The 18,387-nt window shown below is 39.4% G+C and overlaps 4 protein-coding genes across 8 annotated transcripts in view; 3 read left to right on the forward strand and 1 right to left on the reverse strand.

The window, feature by feature from the left end:
• The window catches only part of LOC134816125 (DNA-directed RNA polymerase II subunit RPB7-like), a 43,640-nt gene extending 42,356 nt beyond the window's left edge, over window positions 1-1,284 (forward strand). For both annotated transcript variants that reach the window (XM_063824884.1, XM_063824885.1), the window contains one exon: window positions 45-1,284. In XM_063824884.1, coding sequence (XP_063680954.1) covers window positions 45-193 — 149 coding nt within the window. In that variant the 3' untranslated portion in view covers window positions 194-1,284. The remainder of the gene's footprint in view (window positions 1-44) is intronic.
• Window positions 1,238-6,516, forward strand: LOC134816122 (uncharacterized). 3 transcript variants are annotated; one of them, XM_063824878.1, is made up of 5 exons: window positions 1,238-1,378; window positions 2,542-2,677; window positions 2,841-3,075; window positions 4,252-4,407; window positions 5,825-6,516. In XM_063824878.1, the coding sequence occupies exons 1-5, from the start codon at window positions 1,315-1,317 to the stop codon at window positions 5,927-5,929; spliced, it is 696 nt and encodes a 231-aa protein (XP_063680948.1). In that variant the 5' UTR covers window positions 1,238-1,314; the 3' UTR covers window positions 5,930-6,516. The 3 variants fall into 3 exon arrangements, with proteins under 3 accessions (XP_063680948.1, XP_063680949.1, XP_063680950.1); XM_063824879.1 differs by having other exon boundaries at window positions 2,548-2,677; XM_063824880.1 differs by having other exon boundaries at window positions 2,560-2,677; window positions 5,825-6,015.
• LOC134816121 (uncharacterized) lies at window positions 3,211-10,524 on the forward strand. Of its 2 annotated transcripts, none has more exons than XM_063824876.1 (6): window positions 3,211-3,214; window positions 7,961-8,176; window positions 8,382-8,549; window positions 8,781-8,894; window positions 9,913-10,115; window positions 10,410-10,524. In XM_063824876.1, exons 2-5 carry the CDS (start codon window positions 7,984-7,986, stop codon window positions 10,113-10,115), a joined length of 678 nt encoding a protein of 225 aa, XP_063680946.1. In that variant the 5' UTR covers window positions 3,211-3,214; window positions 7,961-7,983; the 3' UTR covers window positions 10,410-10,524. The 2 variants fall into 2 exon arrangements, with proteins under 2 accessions (XP_063680946.1, XP_063680945.1); XM_063824875.1 differs by having other exon boundaries at window positions 9,913-10,080.
• A 170-nt stretch (window positions 10,525-10,694) lies between these two features.
• On the reverse strand, window positions 10,695-16,529 carry LOC134816118 (brain-specific homeobox protein homolog). Its single transcript, XM_063824873.1, has 5 exons — window positions 16,209-16,529; window positions 12,123-12,210; window positions 11,632-11,763; window positions 11,409-11,494; window positions 10,695-11,276 (listed from the first exon to the last, which is right to left on the reverse strand). The coding sequence occupies exons 1-5, from the start codon at window positions 16,477-16,479 to the stop codon at window positions 10,999-11,001; spliced, it is 855 nt and encodes a 284-aa protein (XP_063680943.1). The 5' UTR covers window positions 16,480-16,529; the 3' UTR covers window positions 10,695-10,998.
• Between the last annotated feature and the right edge of the window lie 1,858 nt (window positions 16,530-18,387).

Consider the following 18,387-nt stretch of genomic DNA (forward strand, 5'->3'; position numbering starts at 1 on the left):
AAGCAACCATTAAAATCTTACTAAAATCTTAACCTCCTTTTCAGATATGGAGTGCTATCAAAACCAGGATGAGGGTATAGTTGTACAGAAAGAAGACGAGATCAGACTCAAAATCATCGGAACCCGCGTTGACGCTAACGATATATTCGCTGTAGGCTCGCTAATGGACGATTTCTTAGGACTCATTAGCTAGCGATCTGAAGAACTTCTCATAAAGTCAGTTGCAGCCTATATTTACCTCATCTGCGAATACAGATATGGTTTCTCAGGAGTCAACTCTGGAATAGATAATGCAACGGCTGAGGCTCTCCATCTGAAAGTTCCCTGCTGTACGTCACAACACTAATTACGAACGTCATCACATCTTCAGACAGCGACAAATTTGATCCATAAGTGATCGACACTTTACATTTACCACGGCGTGTTCAACACTTTACTTGAGGAATGTACCATGAAGTTGAGGTGAACCGAATGGCATTGTTCCCTCGTACTTCCACGGTCTCTAATTGACAATCTAACAGGCTCTCTCCAAACCTCCCAGCGAGGAGACAGCAGGCTTCCCTCCTGAGAACTCCTACACAGACAGTATTATATTGCCACATCCCCTGCTGTCTATACCTTTTGGGGAGGCGGTGAAACCAGGTCTGTTCCAGAATGTTCAGGCTCCAAGGTATGCCTGCGCGGGCCAGTAATTGCAGTTTAATCTCTGACAGGGACTGTTAAACTTAACCTGGTGTGGAGAGAGAGAGGGGGGGGGGGGGGGTAACCTCACCAGCTCCAGAGATCCGTTAGTTAGTACACCAAGCTCTCTCTCTCTCTCTCCCTCTCTCTATACCTCGTATTATTATATGACAGCATATGAGAGCCGAGGGTTGTCATCGAGTCGAAGCGAAGTTTACAAACTACGTGTTGACTAGTAGCGAACATGACTCTCAGCAGCTGAGTGAGACCCTGCACTGCCGGCTTCTGCACACTGGCATACTACACTCTCCTCAGTGCGCTATGCTGTCTTGTGTGAAGCGCAAAACCTGCGAGTTTTATACTTTGGTTTAACAGGTTTTTAAAACCTACCGCCGCCTGGTGCGGTGTTGTGTTTACTTTTAGTGTTGTTGTGAGTTTTACATTTCTTAACTATTTCCCTTTCACAGCTCCTTATTTGTGAGCTAATTTGCCTGGTTCACTTTGAAATGTAGCTGTTGACGGTGGGGCGTGGACAGCAGCACCCGTTTTTAGAGTATTGTTTTAATGTTGTGATACTATTTATCTTTTTAATGTTATATATTTAAGTGTAGAGTTTTACTTGTCGGTTTGGAGATGCCTAATAAACCGAGGGTACAGCTGCAGGTGGACATTGGGAAGGGTGTTCCTGTGATTATAAGTGAGTGTACTTTAATGTAATGATAATTAGTTGATAATTAAGATAATCTAAACCAGAATTGGGAAATTCCATTCACATCCTGATTCCTGATATATCTTACTTGGTTTCGCATCGTTTCGTTTGAAGATTGGGGTTTACGAATGCTCTCTTCCGAATTATCAAGTCAATGTCTCAAGTCTACATTTATTCAAAAACCTTTCGCTGTGTCTATTAAAAATTAGGCAAATCTTTCACCATTCGATTCTCGTCACCAAAAATTACTGCACCTTCTTCATATGCAACCCGTTGATTTGATGTCTAAGTCTATCGACCATATGCACACCAGCTGGTAAATTGGCCATCAACAATAGCAAATTATCGCCGAACTCATGGACCATAGGTATGAAAAATGTGGCACTGCCTGGAACGCTTATATCCCCGGCATGCACATCAAATTATAGGAAGCTCTCTTTTAATTGCGACTGTAAAGGGTGGACCATGACTGGGCTCTCTCGCCCCTGAATCTGCCGAAAAGTTACAAGAAAGTATCAATATTTGACATTTGTGCGTGGGCAGAGAATCTCAGTTATGTTGCCCTTTTCTTCTAGAACGTTCCGAAGCCTGTCAACATGGCAAAGCATATTTTCTTAGTACATCGCGTCTTTCCAAATTGTAGGTACATCTCTCATAATGTGGGTCTGCCTACTACTGGACGGTTATATCACTATTTAGTTTCGCACGTGCCTCCACCTAGTAGCAGTCCGCATCATCCGCCCTCAGTAAGTTTTAGGAAATCACTAGATCCATGTACTGGCCGGTTTGTGTCGATGACATTCTTCTTCGGATGCACGTAGCTCTACGTTAAACGTCAATCGAGTATGTTGAACTATAGGAGTGATGAATTCGGGAGTGCCGCCAAGGGTTGCGTTCTGTTACAGTGCGTCCTGCATTCTGGCAGAAACTGCTCTGAAAAATGAAATAATTCATTAAATCACAAGTCACAACTACGGCTTCTGTTGATTGTAAAGTTTTGCTTTAAATCTGAGACCATATTAGAAGAAGCTAAGATTTTAAATGTAAAGATGGAAATCACGATCATGGGACTCTACTACAAAAACTTTCAGTTTTAATTACTTAATTAATTAATATTTTTCCGCAAAAAACCTAATTATAGACCTGTTGAGAACCAGGAGCCCACTCAGGGGAGTCGGGGAGTGATTACGACACGCCCCGAAGTAACAAGAGTTCCTCCACACCCAGCACCGCCACCCCAACCACAGCTACTTCCAATAAAGTCAGGCGGAGATCCCGAGCAGCAAGGTACGTGACGGCTAAACTTGGAGTTTTTTAACCATTTTCTTGCTGTCATCAGAAATGTGGAATTTTCCACAATCTTCGATTTTTAAAGTCACTAACCTGCCAAGTTAAAGCCGTCTAAGGTATTTCCTAAAATTTTAATGAACCTAACACTCCCCCCTTACAGGCGGTCGACAGGGATCACCCCCACAGAAGCAGATCTAGATACTCCAGATAAGGTTGATGAGGTGGGGTTGTCCCCCATTTCTACCCCCAAATCCTCCAAATCAGAAAGGGACCCTCTGACCAAAATGTCAGGTGCCACCTCGCTTCTCGTACCAGATATACCGGTCTACCGGGTACCCGCTAAACCTAAACCACCTACCAGTCCTAAACCTGACAAAGTTGCCAGACTTAACAAGGTTTGGATTAGAATTAGCGTTTCTAAATTTCATGTTTCTGTACTGTTATTTTGATTGAATGTACTGTGAAACTCCAAACTGTCAACTCCAGACCTGTTTAACACCGAATTATTCGAAGTTTTATCCCGTAAATAATTTGAAATCTGAAATTTGTTACTTAATATTATTAAGTATATTAAGATATATATGCTTAATGATAATGTTAAGTTGTCAAAAAATTCCTGTGTTAAAATAAGTCCGCCTTATTTTTTCCCGGAAATATTTGGTCCGATGTTTTGTGTTTTCCTTGTATCCCAGAAATATGGAAGTAAGTGCGGCTTTTCACTGGATCCTGGAGCAATATGGAAGTTTCCACGTACTTTGAACGGACAAATATTCTAATGATTGTAAAATATGCGCCCTTATTTTCTACAGACATCATGTGTTCCAATTGTTTCCTGGATTGTGGATTGAAGTGACCGACAATCGACATAGGCTGTCTGAACTAATCACACGTGACAGTATTCCAATAGATAGAGTTATACTGAAGTGATGCAGTTCTCATCTTTTTTCCATCCCACGGGTTAAATTTGGAAGCATTATGCATTAGTCGCTATTGTTAATAAACAATCGTTAATCTGGATAAAAGATACAGCTTAATTTAAGATTAAAGCATCGCATTATTGACACTTATCATCGAGTCTATAATAGACTACCGCTTGGGAGGCAAACATATTTTGTAACAGGTACGATCCTGTCACATTTTAGTCTAGAGGTATTTAAAGCATATATTGACGATGCGAAATTGCTTGCGTGGCTAGTCAATGAAAAGGGTAAATTCTTCATCAATTACAGCTCAATGATGTTGAAAAAAGAGTTATCGTCATGGGTGGAAAATATTTAAGCCGGTGTTATTGATGTTAATAAAAAAAATGTTGAGTTTTTTCTAGAAAAAAACTCTTTCATAAGCTTATGAAAGATCGTGACGTACATACTAACTACTAAGTCGATATTTACAACTTATGATTAGAGATTATAAAATATACATTGAGAATATGAGCTGCTAGCTGTGGAAACTATCTGCAGAGTTTAGATCGATCCGGACCAACTAATTGACTGAATGAATCTGTTAATTAATGAATTAATCATTATAACATTGAACTAAATAACCATTTAACTGATGATGAACTCTATCAGGAGTTAGCGAGTATGCGGAGGAAGATCGAGGAGAACGATTGTATGTTGATCCAGGGGTTAGAAGAGTTGAGGAGGAAGGATCTGAATATAAGAGCTCTTGATAAGACCCAGCAGAGACTTGCCAGCACTCTTACCCAATTGGAGAGGGATATTGAGGTTCGTTATAAATTAGAATTATTTGAGAAATCCCTTGATTTAATATATACTACACCAAAAAAGACAACTTCATATTAGTTCAATTTTTGCATCTTATACCTGCAGCCCAATATTCGAGGTCTATTAACACTCAATTTTCCATCGCTCGATTTCATCAAAACTTGGTTTCCCCCACTAAACATATACCTGAAGGAATGTGATGTCACTCATTTTCGCTATTGCTCAAATCGCGCAACATATTTCTATCACTCATTATTTCAAATCTTTATAATTCCAATCTCCCAACCTTATTAAATCACTCTATAGTCAAGATAACTAGATGTATTGTATTGTTGTTATCTTTTATTTGTTTGTTTTCAATTCAATTATTTTACCACGGGTCTCTCCAAGGAACGTCGGTATTTTAATTCTAAATCTGTGAAAGTTATTTATCCGTGGGTAAGAAAATAATCATGAATGAATGGAGTCGGTGAAGTATGATTTGCATGAGACGATATGGTCATTCACAACAGTTTGGTATTTGTTAAAGGAATTTGAATTCCATGATGGGGCGCATGAAAGTAAAAGTAAGGCGTGGTTATAAAGTAGACGAAGTGGCAGGAGAAAGAATGTATTTTTTTGACAAATGGCATCAATAAAGTATAACTACCATTCAGCTCAAAGCGACGACCAATAAAATTCGTTAATCCCTGGTTTTAAAAGAAAAATTCCACCACCTCATTAGTAGTAAAGTCTATTCTCTGGTCTAAATAAGCTAGGGACTTGGGAGACTTGGCTGATAAAATCTAGACCATATCACGGATACTTATCTGAGTTCATTGAATTTATTATTCAAATATTTGAGTCTGTTGTGTTGGCTCACAGTCTGACATCACTCAGACGAATACCAAAAATGATTGTTTTTGAGCCGTCCAACCAAAATATTACCTCAACACCAAGCCTTGCGTTTGGTTCATCCACTTGACTTATCATTCATTAAATCTTTCCACCAACTGAGTTATAATGCCCTCATTATTATCCATTATACATTAACACCTGGGTTGGAGAGTCATTTAGTTCTTAAGGAAAGTAAAAAGAATGAACAAAAGAAATGCCAAAGCGCTACTTGCAACAATCAAACGATTATACTTCTTAATTGGCGATGCTTAAACTGTGGGAACTTTTGAGGAGGGCATTGTATCTCATTTCTGGCGAATTGAAAGGATGATTGAAAATAGTAGGCCGCTTTCATTGTCTACTAACTGTGATGTAAGCCATTTCCTTCCATCTCTCAATGAGAGTCTCATTTCTATCTCTCATTTCTGTGAAGAGATCATCTCAAATCAACCACATCGTCATTCGTCAATTTAGAAATAAAAACAGTTCCCACCCTATGAATTTAATGCTAGAAATCAATTTTACCGTGTAACTTTTTCAGAAAATGACCACCACACAAGCGGAAAACGACAAGTTTACCAAGGAGAACGCCTCCCTTATCAGAGTTATTGGCAAACTCTCCAATAAAGTCCATAAACCACGATGAGAAGCAAAATCGTCACTTCTAGACTTCTCCCAACAAGTTAGAATGTCATAGTGAAAGTGAGAGTGAAATTGAAAGAAGAGGTGAAAGTGAAAGTTGATATGAAAGTGAAAGTGGGATAAGATCTCGTGATTAGTGGGGCGAGATTCGCAGTATGACTGTGAAAAAAGCAAGTGTTCTTGATCCAAACTCTAAAAGAAAATGAACTGACATTTTCATGGACATGATTTGGAGTGCACTTTTTCATCCTATACGATGCCATTACTTATAGTTATAGTTATCGGTTATTATTAAGAAAAATGTTGTGCTGTTTGACGTCGCAAAACGTCAATTCTGCGCTATAATTTCTACCACGACTGACGCAATCTACTGACGCGATCTACTGACGCGATCAGTACTGCAGACGAGAGTTTCTGACGTTTCCGAATTCTTTGAGTTTTGTAAAACTTTAAACCCGCGTTTTGTATTTACATTTCCAAGGTGACTAGTACATTTTCTCCATCTATTTCCTGTTGGATTACACCATGGGGCTGTATTAATGTATATTATTGATCCTTGTGTGATGTGTATTGTGTGTTATGTACAGTGAACATTCTAATCGGCAATTGTAATGAAAGCAATTCAAATTGTAATTGAAAAAGTGAGTGAATGTATTAGTAGAACAAGCTACTATGCGCGTCAGCAATTGCAAAATAACAAGCAGCTGCTGAGCTGCATAACAAGCAGCGCTCCAACACCACCAATCATATCCAGTATGTCTCTTAACAACACAGCTCGACAAACTCAGTTTTTAACTGGCCATTTTCCTCTTCTTGACTACACGTTTGCAGCTGTTTTGCTTGTAGATCGCTCACTGTTTATCTTCTTAGCGACAGAGAGAAAGATCACATACAAATCTCAAGATTCAACATATCGTGCAGACTTGAGATATACCATAAAAGCGACTAATTATATATCATAAGTGGTCGGTAATGTGTTAATCGTTGACGAGATCCCCAGTATTGCAATTAAGGGAGTCAGTACGATTAATTCTGCTTGGCACGTGCCTGGTCGATACAAAGCTGCGAAAACCCACAGAGTGATGGGGGACTGACCCCGGGGGCCTGCAACTTCAAACACACACGTGTCCGGCCCCTGAATAACGAGGCTAATTAATGGCTCAACGCATTTCCCTCTTTGTAATATATCGCTCACGTGACTTGCCAATCTTCCCGTGATGGCTGTCATGGAAACTGATTGGTGTAGGTTGGTCACCAGCATGAGAGGGTGGGTCATATCACATTCCTGTTTATCCTCCATTCTCAGGCATAAAGAGAACCATCGATTATCTGACCGTCGTCTATAGTTCGTTTTGAAATGGAATAATAGCTTTGAATGGAGCGAAATGCTGTATTTCAATGGTTCGTTTAATGGAGGAGCTTTCATTGTTTGGAGAGAGATGGGCGAACAAATCACAAACACGTGGCAACGCATTCCTTGGAATTATACCCTAAATCATTGACTAACGTCTAATCTACTCAAATTGCCGTGAGAAGCTCGAGCTCCTTTAGAAAACTGTGTAACCGTTTGTACAATGGATTCTCCATCTATTCATTAGACAGAATTCCGAAGATTCACCTGGGAGAAAAGAAAAAGATTTGGTGGCAAAGAATTTATTTCTATTATTTACCCATCAAATCTATTGTCAGGTGTCTAAAACGATCTTGAATCCCAGGCCAACTTTACTCGACGTTATTTCGGTCGCACCCAGCTTGTAAAACTGGCTGGCGTCTGACTCAGAGTTATGAGAAAAATGCCATCAGAATTTATAGATCTTCATAATTAAGATTCTTAAAATTAAATTTAAATACCACAATAATTAGCTTCTTCAAAACAACAATACAAAGTTTTAAATCTAAATAGCTCGGGTAATCAGAAATTAAGGCTCAATGGCATGGAAATACCCAAAATTCTGAAAGTTCGCTACATTGATGTAACAAAGTTTTTCTTAAACTGGCGCCCACCAGCTCAAGAACAAAACCTCCTAACCTTGGTAGCTCCACTCCCCAGGTGATGTGATGGCAATATTGACATCTTGCGGAGTGATATACGGAGGACGTTATGTCTGGTGGCAGTTTGCCAGGGCTGTGGCTCTGCTCATGACAGTCCTGGCTGGGGCCATGCCCGGCTGGAGTTATGACAGTGTCACGGGTACCAGAGTCGGTCTGTATCACACCTGCATGAGAGCTATCTGCACTACTACTTTTGATGGTAAGTAGGAACGAGGGTGATCTTTCAGTCCACCTTTCATTCGTTATTGAGGTCCGTTTTTTTGGGAGGGAGACAACTCAACGTTTTAAAAGGTAACGAAGGTTTTTTAACTGAGCAAATTTTAGCGGTTCAGAGCTGGCCACTTTCTCCACCCTAAGCTCATAAAGTCCTGAATTTCCATGTCTAACAACACCCCACTTCTCAGCAACCACCACACTTGAAGTCAGTAAAGCACTAGTGATAGTAAACGGTGTTCTGGCTGTGCTAGGGCCAGCTGTTATCACAATCAACTTACTCTTGTTGACCCTTGATATCGGAGCCAAGGGCAGGATCAATGGGGACAAATACAAAACTTTCATCATCCTCAGAAACCGTGAGTTTATTTTTACTATTCCATTATCGGTAAAAATTTATAATCCCGTGGGAAAAGAAAGAAATTGTAGTTTTGCATTATTTTTCTCAGATTATAGCAAGATTAATGGTTTTAATGAGATGGCTCAAAGTGCCATTATCTTCAGATTTGAGAGCAATTCAAAGATATAATGGAACGAAAAATTCATTGTGCGAAATTGTGACGACATGATTTTGAAAAAATACTTTTCAGGAGGCACATTTTTTCCCCAGTTCTTCGACTTCTTCACCTTCATGGAGGTACCAATAGTGTTTGCCAACCTGATCGTTTACATCGTAGTCCACATGCTTTACTACAGCAGCGCGAGTGAGTTATATCATCTACCTTAGTACAGAATATTTGTACGTCACGAGTTTTGTACGGATATTTTTTATACGGCATTAATTTTATACGATTGCATCAATCTCCCAAAGAACAGAAAAAAATCCGTTTAGTGACTAGAAAATAGAAATATAGAAATTAATCAATCAGTGTAAGACGAGAAAACGGATCCACTAAGCCATTAGTGTCCATTATGTTCTGTGCGTCTCTTAATGATTTTACTGCTTTCCAAATTCCTGCAGCTTTCCACCCTTGCAGAATGTTTTGTTTGCCTTCTGGTCCCTGAAAGTAAGCAAACGCTTTCGTGATAGTCTTTGCGTGCAAATTTCGTAGAATAGGCTTTCCTGAAGACATCTAGTAATCTCAGCACTGATATATTCTGCGCTGTCATCTTGCTCGATTCGTTTCAATGTACGGTTTACCGTCAGATCATGAGGAGAAAGCAAATGGGTGAGGTTCTTAGGTACATCACTAGCAACTATATTCAATGATGGCAATAGGTTCTGTACATTAGATGCAGTATGACCACGGAAATCATCCCATATTAAGAGTGCCTTTTGATTTTCTGGGAGTCCTTATAGTTTCTTGATAACTTGATCAACATACGGCTTGATAACGTTGTTAAGTAAATTGATCGTTTCCTCAGCATTGGACCAGTGAGACGAGTTGCCACACAGTAAGAATCCATCTGGCAAAAGAGCGGGATCGGGTCTCGATCTAGCAGTCTTCCCATCATAAATCATTTGAAAATTTATACGACACAAAATTTATAACCCATAAATTTTATACGACATAAATTTTATACGAAAAATCGAAATTCGTATAAATATTGTGATGTATAAATATTGTGTACTAAGGTATTCTAAATTCACAAAGATATCATTATCAATCAGTGGGCCAGATGTATTTACATTATTTCTTGAAATGATGGCAGCCAATATTTTACCTAACTGTTAATTCTGGTGTCCCAGCTACGTTTTAGCTTGACAGTAACCCATTTCAGATTACATATTTTTCGTGTGTTTCTGGGTATACCTGGTGGCCCTGCTCCTCCTTGTGATTGTAGATCTCCACATCCTGATCATCAAGTGTCTCCACAAACGACGTGTGACACCTCCCGAGAACATCTGGAATCCAGGTCTCCTGGAAAACCCCGACCTGTACGCTAAAGGTGGATGGGACCTTGTTATTTCTAACGACATTTAGGTCAGAATTGTTAGCATTTGTTGTTAGCAATTGTTAGAATTGTTAAGTTTAATTCGGAATTGGTGATAATATGTCTTAGGGAGGATATGGGCGTGCAACAAAAGTACGGTTTCATGAATGAAAAAAATGCAATGATGAGTTTTATATAGATTTTAGTTACTGCGTCTGGCTTGTGCTATTATTTATTCTCCGGAACGATGTACCATGGAAAAGTTCTGATATGCAAGATATTTTATTAAGTTAGTTTCGCATTACTAAGTTAATTTCGTATTAGTGTAAGATGTGATTTTGCAGGAAGCTGGATAAACAAAGAAGACCTGTGGTGCGGGACCGGTGATTATCCGGCGGCCTGAACTGCAACTCAAACTAACTCAAACAATCTACAACAAAATCTACACTAATGCCCAAAGATTCTCATCTAATTCTCGATCACTTTCGCTCATTTGTGACAATTCCAAATTTCTGAGCCTAGCTGCAAGTCCAACGATGGTCATTTGAAAATTATGTTTTCAGCCAGTGATTATACGTTTGAACAGATGTATGATGTATCGTGAAGCACAAAGTAAACAAGAAACTTTCACTGGTAATTAATCTGAATAGCATTTTAATTTGATTAAGATATGCAATATATTCAAAAAGAAATTAGTTTTAGTTCTGCCACTCAAAGCAAAACAACACACAAACTGCAAATTCAAAAACCCACAAACTAAAAAGCAAACTATTTGCTCAAACATATTTGAAAAATTCAAAATTAAAGCATCGATATTATATATCTTTCAATAAAATCTTGATGATCCACACCATTCAAAATCGGCTGTCTTCAATAATATATTAAAATCGTCAGTATCTTTCTGTCTCTGATAATATAGCAATACTAATAGTGTTAGTTTTTGGTTAACTGGAATGGCCTGAGGTTGGGTATGGAGAGCATTCCTGCACTGGTGGGGGTCTCCGTCAGTGCCATTCTGGTGCTAGCTGAGAACTCCATAGGTGACTGGGGTTCTGCTTTCTGGTGATCAGCTACGTAGGCTCGCTCAGCAAACACTCGTTTGGCGTTTAGTTTGTCGAAGTCCGGGAGGCTGGGAGAGGGGGAGATGGGTGAGGAGAGTTGGGGAGTACAACGTCCGGAGGATCCAATTTCCTGATCTCCGACTAGTCCTCCTGGGGGAGTAAGATGTTAGTTATCAATTTAAACAGTATTTTAACTGATAGTGACTGCAGTGAGCTTGCAACGTGAGCCTAAGTAAACTTGTTTGAAAATGAGTTTGTTCAATCTCACTACGTAGTACGTACCTGTGGAACTTTGTTCTGAGGATGTCTCCCTGGATCTCATCTTTCTTACTCTCTCCTCTTCCAAAACTTGTTTCTTCCACTTCATTCTGCGGGTGACAATCTTGTTAGGGATCAACTCTACTTCTAGTCAGCTAAAGAATTCTCAGTGTATACCAGAGAAATCTTTCGTATCATTGGCTTGCCAAATCATTCGATTTCAGTAATTGAAAGAGTTTTTATTTACCGTCTATTTTGGAACCAAGTCTTGACTTGTGTTTCACTGAGTCCGAGTCCGGTGGCAATGTCCAACCTTTCTGGTACACTCAGATACTTCTGATTGCGGAACTTGCGCTCCAGTCCCTCCAACTGCATGTCACTGTAAATATTACTGGGTTAACAGTCTGCTTAAACTTGACTTTATGAGTTTTAGCATGTGTAATAATGGTGTTATGGTGCAACCATCGAAAGTCGAAACCCAAAATGCCATTGTTTGAATAACTGTAGCCGTTTATTGCCCCGTGTCATTGTCTAGCTCTATACAGATTTTAAACTGGTCTCAAAATAAGTACAATCGGCTTTAAGTAAGTATAAAGTATGGTCTAATAACTATGGAAAGTCGAAAGTAACAAAAGTTCTCGTTTGAATAACTATGACCGTCTACTATCTAATGTCTGGTTTAATGTGTTTCACGTACACTCTGCTTAGTATGGTCTGGTAACTATGGTAACTATTTACCTGAATACGGTTCTAGCTTTGCGTCTGCGGAGATGTCTGAGAGCGTAGTCATATCTTAGAGCTGAGGAGAGGAGTAGGGCTGGGGTATCTGAAACAAATTGTGTGGTTAGAATGTTAGAATGCTAGAGTGACTACTGTCTAGTGATTTACATGTGACAATTAATATGTGGTTAATTCAGACCACGTGCAAATCACACCCCTAATCTCCTTAACTATCTTCATGACAACTTCTCTGATTCTCTTTCTCTCTGTGACAACTCGATTATTAACAATAACGGGACCATGTGACAGGCCCACGACCAATCCCTCCACTCCCAACTTTCACGCATCAAGTGAATAGAAATTCAGTTTGAACAAAGAGATTCTCAAACAAAAGATTGGAGGTCCAATTTCCGAAATGTAGTGCATTTAATTTGCAACAATATGGTAAACGCTGGTGTGATTGTGAATCAGTGATTTGCTGTTAGCAATCGATTGTTGGTCTTCTGAACAATAGGGGTCCGGATGTCAATCCTACAATTTGACATTGACCGGTTGGAGTGGGCTACTAGTGGGGTTGGGCTATTGGTTTTAATTACTCAGTCCAGATCCGGGTCAATCAAGGCCATTGTTTCTGCCACGTGGTGTGATTTATTGGGTGGAATTGTTGTCTTGATTGGGAAATTTGTTTGTTAATTGGAAATTTGGAACCCTGATTGGGTAAAAGTGTTTCAAGTCTGTCATCGTTACTAATTTTACATTAAGGTAACCAAATTATCACCTGGTTAATACATGTATTATAAGAAAATTGGCCAATTCGTAGGCAAATGTCTAAACTTTACAATATGACTGATTCAGAGATTATAATAGATAAAGGCTGGGATTCCGAATAATAAGAATCGTATTCTTCTCAAAGGCGAAGCATCTCAATTCACATGAGTACCACAATTCTCGGTACTTGTACAACTTGACTGAGAAATTCTGAGAATACTAGACATATTTCTCTTGTATAATACTGCAACTTGCTAGACGTAGGGTTTGCTAATTTAGCATGGGTTTCACGAGAAGTGCGTGATCAATTCTTTGGCCGTGAGTAGCAGGTCAGCAGGACTTAGGTGTGCGGGCAGGATCTCAACTAAATTCTATTGTTTTCAGAGTGGGACCTCTGTTCGCACTAATTGGGTACTTTTCAGAGTTTCAATTGATCAGAAGGAGGTGCCCAACGACTCCTTTATTTCACCAATTATTCGGTACTCCTACCCTCTTAAATATTCAGTTGATCACGCCTCAGATCCGAGAATTTTTCATTTAAAGCACTCCAGCACTGGTCTCCAACCCCACCTTTTCATCCGATCATTAGCGGCTGACCTTTAAATCTGGGACACTTTTACTACACCTTTGCCAATACAATGAACAGGGAATTAAAATATAATAGTGTTTTGAAAGTCGGTAAATTTGAAACAATCGCCGCGTGGGTCGCTATTTAATTCTATTGTCCCGGTCAAGCAAGCCCCGTTGTTATGCTTATTTTGGCACGCGTTCGCCGAAAGTCTTGTTATGAATATGAATATTCACGGACTCCCTTAGACGATTTTTTCACCGGAACAACGGAATTTAGGGCAAGGGACTCCGCCCAGCAAGAAACCTAACTTCCTGCTGGCTTTCCGGGTCTAGCTCCACTATTATAGAGCAGACAAGATTAAGGTTTTTAACTGTGATTCAGGAATTATAGTGCTTTAGAAAATGGGATTCAAAGGCCCGCCCTAAGAGAACCTAGTGCTTAGCCATCACGTACCCGGACAATAGAAACCCATCTCACTCTCAGCAAAACCAACATTGCACATCATTTTTTCAAATCCCCTACCCTAAGAGGCTCCGCGAGATTAAAGACATTTAAATGAATGTGGCAGTGCAACAGTCATTTATCATTCATTGAATGAGCTGCAAGAAGATTTGATAATATCCATAATCCCAAACCATCTGCCACGATCTCACGAAATTATGTGATCACTTGATGATCATACCCCGGCTGAACAATGTTTTTGTCTCCTTAATGAGGACTCCGGATATTATTTATAATCGATCAACTCAAGAGTTGAATCCGCCGTCTTTTCCCAGAGCATGGACCAGGCACTGCTGGTCTGCTGCATTAGCCATTATTAAACAAACTCATATCTTTGTCCGGTCCATGTGTTCGGCCTCACATATGTCTAGAATGTTCACTTTTTGCTCTTCAATAGACGTTGCCACTTCCAAACGTCCAAACAGGTCGTTAGTAATTAAATCTAATGAAAAGTTCAGACTGACCAGTGGCCGATAATGCCTGATATTAATGATAATGTCTTCAGGGAATTAAAATGATCGGTATGTCGAAATAAGCATTTTTTTCACCGCAAGAATTGAAAAGAGGTACTGATAAATGAAGTGGTCTACAACTGGTCTGGTGCTGTTACCTAGACCTGATCTTGTTGTGAACTGATCGCATGTACGCTCATTATGTCATTTAATGCCAGTTTAGTTAGTTGCCAGTAATTGAGAGCTAGATATAATCCACAAGTTTTCCATGGTGGTTATTGTTATCTAAAATTGAGCGTGAAAGTGAAGGGTGTGAAACTTCATAGCACGGTGGTTACTAGTTATGTGCTTTACCGCGTATACCAGAGCTCGTGAAATTGAGCTGTTTTTCTCCTGTTTCACTTTCCTTATTACCTTCAGAAAGTCAGAAGGACACATTTACTTCGTTCCGTACTCCCTACAAAATTTCAGTCCCGCTCAAATAGTTAATAGAAAATGTATACCCCACACCCACTTCCACTTCAATGACGACACAGTACCCTTTACTTGGACCCTACGGCATACGGACTTGTTACTCTGTTACAACATTTCTTCCCTTACTCCATTATTAAAATTTCACCTAGACTCGCTATAAAGTATCATGTGATGTCTTGAAAAATCATTTTTAGGGTGTGCAAATGTCGTAAAACTTTAACTGCACACTTACAAATTTGACTTAACATTTACAAGTGCAGCCACGCCTGAAGATTGGATTTTTTATTACCTAACAAATAGGCAAACAAATTCAATATTCAGGCGTAGTAGACAGCACTGTCTACTGTCATTGACAATTATACTAAATGAAAGTTCAAAAGAAGTCCGGTTGTGAAACCCGACGTTGTTCATTCTTTGATTTTTTTAGTTTTTAAGTATTTGAACCAGTTTTACTTTGGAGCTATTTACTTTAGAGGCATTTACTATAGGTATTTACTTTAGAGGCATTATTAGATCTAGGTCTTTACTCCTACTGGGGTTAAGGATAGTATTCAGGGTCAAACAAATTGTAGTTTTATACAATCTGAAAGGTTGTACCGCCATCAGAGAGTGAAATGCCTTTAATTCTAGGGTTGAGATGACGTTCACCGATATATTGTTAAAGGCCGTGTCTGGCAATTTGGAACTTTGTCAATATCATCGAAAGTGGATTATGAAATCTTTCTGTGCCATAACACTTAACCCACTATTAATATCGTATTTAAGCACTCAAGGATTGTACTGGAACTGGTCCTTGTTTACCACTATCTATCCCTAAATAGTATATTGAATATAATACTATATTATGCAGAATATACTATACTCTGCACGATTTTATTTAACCCAACAATAATGTTAAATCACTATCGGGGTTAAACTTCTACTGTGCTTGAACATGGTGACACTCTAAATTTTATGGCAATAAATTAGTACTCATACTGAAAATGGTAATTCTGCTCTGCACTAATACTCATATTCATGTTCATAATACCATTTCTTGAAGTTTTTACGAATTTATTGATTATAAAAGCAATTCCATGCTTTATTAAACACAAAAGCACTGTTGTCTTTGAATCAAATAGAACCTTGAATTTGACAAAAGTCATGAAGCTCCTTTATCACAAATGAGTTCTATAATCAACACGTGCACAATTATATATGCATTATGCAGATTGCAGATAATATGTAAATGAACACCTAAACTGATTAGCAAAATCAGATACTACTTATAAATATCACAATGAATAATGAATATTCAGGATCCTTGTTATCAAAGAAAAGTTTGAAAACAAAACTTACAAGCATAAGCTGGAAGAGCCGAGGCAGCAGCGTAGTGAGGAGGCATGGAGAGGGGAAGGTAGGATGCCAAGGTAGCAGCATCAAATTCAACAGGGGCGGGTTTATCTGACGGGGCTGGGGAGCTTCCTTTCAGGAGGATGTCCTCAATGGAGAATGACCGGGAATGAGTTGCACTGGGTCGAGGTAACCTGGCTTTCGCTGCGTAGTTCATGATCTCGCTAAGGTAATCTTTTTCTTGTCGGAGCATCTTTCGGGCTAAATCAAGACTCATCGAATTGAACTGAATGCTAACTAACTGATACGAATATGAGAGCACTTTTGTGGTATGTTGCTTTCAAAGTTGGCTCGTGCAGATAGGGTCGGTATTCTACCAATAGCTGTCTGGGGAGGTCGTCACGTGACCGTGTGCACCAATAAGCCGCGCATCTGCATGTCACGTGATTCAGCGCCGCGTTACGACTGCGTTGGACACATTGTACTGCAGTCATATCGGAAAAACAATGGGTAACTCGTATCGCATGATGACGTGAGTCAGTCTACAGGCCACAGTGCGGCAATTATACCCATCTATTTCCTGAGCTGCAAACCGCAATTTAGGTGCATTTAATGCCTTATTGTTAACTGCTAATGAGCTTTCAGGCCTCATGTTAGGTGTGGGATTGTCTTAATCGACTGCAAATTAATCGTGTAGTACTGTCGATAGGCTACAAAAGGGCTTATTGCTACTATTTATATTAGTGTCACTGAACCTAAATCTATGCTATACAATAAAACTGGACGTGCAGTTCAATCCCTAGAATACAACCCATAAAAAATTAGGGGTTCATGTTAATCGGCACCTTGTACACCTACAGAGCAATGTACTAGTCCGAGTTAGGGCGGTTCCAAACCCAGGAGGAGCCTCACAGGGCCAGGCTAATAGCATCCATTATCACATGATCGCTGCTTCCGTTCGGTCAACAGCTCGCTAATTCTATTGTTATCAGTAGCTACACTTGGTTTGGTTTAACGTGGCTGTAATTTCTTGGATTTCTGCCAGGAAGTGTGATGTTGCGGCACTTTGAGTTTAATGTTTAAGAACTCTGCAAGTACCTAAATGTCCAGTGCTCTTCAATTTTTCAAAATGATATCAATTATTTGACCAAAACCCATAATCATGGGTAGAGTGGACCGTTGCCAGTATCTCTCTTTCCCAAACAAAAGGAAATGATATTAATTTGAATAACCGTCCACAAATGCAAAATGATACCGAGAATGAAATTGGTCGCTCGCTTTTCTCATTCATATAAAACTGTAGACCCTGGTCATTAGAAACACCCCTAAAAGTTCGTTTTTTGACAAAAAATTTAAAACTTCTGTAATTTCATTTCTGTTCTAGTTACGCATTTGATTTTTGGTATGCGTATAGAAAATCGATAGACTCAGTAGGAGTGATTAAACTGCGAGGGACAATTGAGGCTAACGAATTAGCCTCATCACTTTCAAAAATTAAGAAGAACTACCCGAAGGCAGCTGTACTCGGCAATAAAGATTCAATAAACATCAGCTAATTGGACACTCACTACCACCCTTATCCCGAAATACTTCAAACTAGATATCGACCTGAAAGCAACCCAAAGAGACGTTTACAGCATGTGATTGATGTAATTAATCGAAACTTATTAAAAATCCGTAAGCCGTGAATGAATGGGAAAAGCGAGCGACCGATTTCATTATTGGTATCATTTTGCATTTGCGGACGGTTAATTTGACCAAAACCCAGTGTCTCTCTTTTCCAAACAAAAGGAAATGATATTAATTTGAATACCCGACGGTTATTCACATTAATATCATTTTCTTTTGTTTGGGAAAGAGAGACACTGGGTTTTGGTCAAATAATTGATTCATAATCATATTTTTTATTATCATTGTCGATTTGTTTGAAGTTGCGGCGAAATAACAGGCTTTACTGGGCGGCGCTCAGCCTGTCATTCCGCCGAATCTTTATTCGTGTTTATGAACATAATAGCCTGGGGTCCTCAGGTAACTCAGGGGGCGTATTACTTCTCGGGTGTAGAATTGACCGATTTTACCTGTCGTTTAGAACTAGAAGTGTGCGAGGATGACGGGTGCAGTTACTTTTTTATAGTGCAGGACGAGAAGAGCGAGGAAAGTGACGAGAAGAGCGAGGAAAGTGACG

This window comes from Bolinopsis microptera, chromosome 5, assembly GCF_026151205.1.
Source record: "Bolinopsis microptera isolate Bmic1 chromosome 5, MBARI_Bmic_1.0, whole genome shotgun sequence".
In the NCBI taxonomy this organism is placed as follows: Eukaryota; Metazoa; Ctenophora; class Tentaculata; order Lobata; family Bolinopsidae; genus Bolinopsis; species Bolinopsis microptera.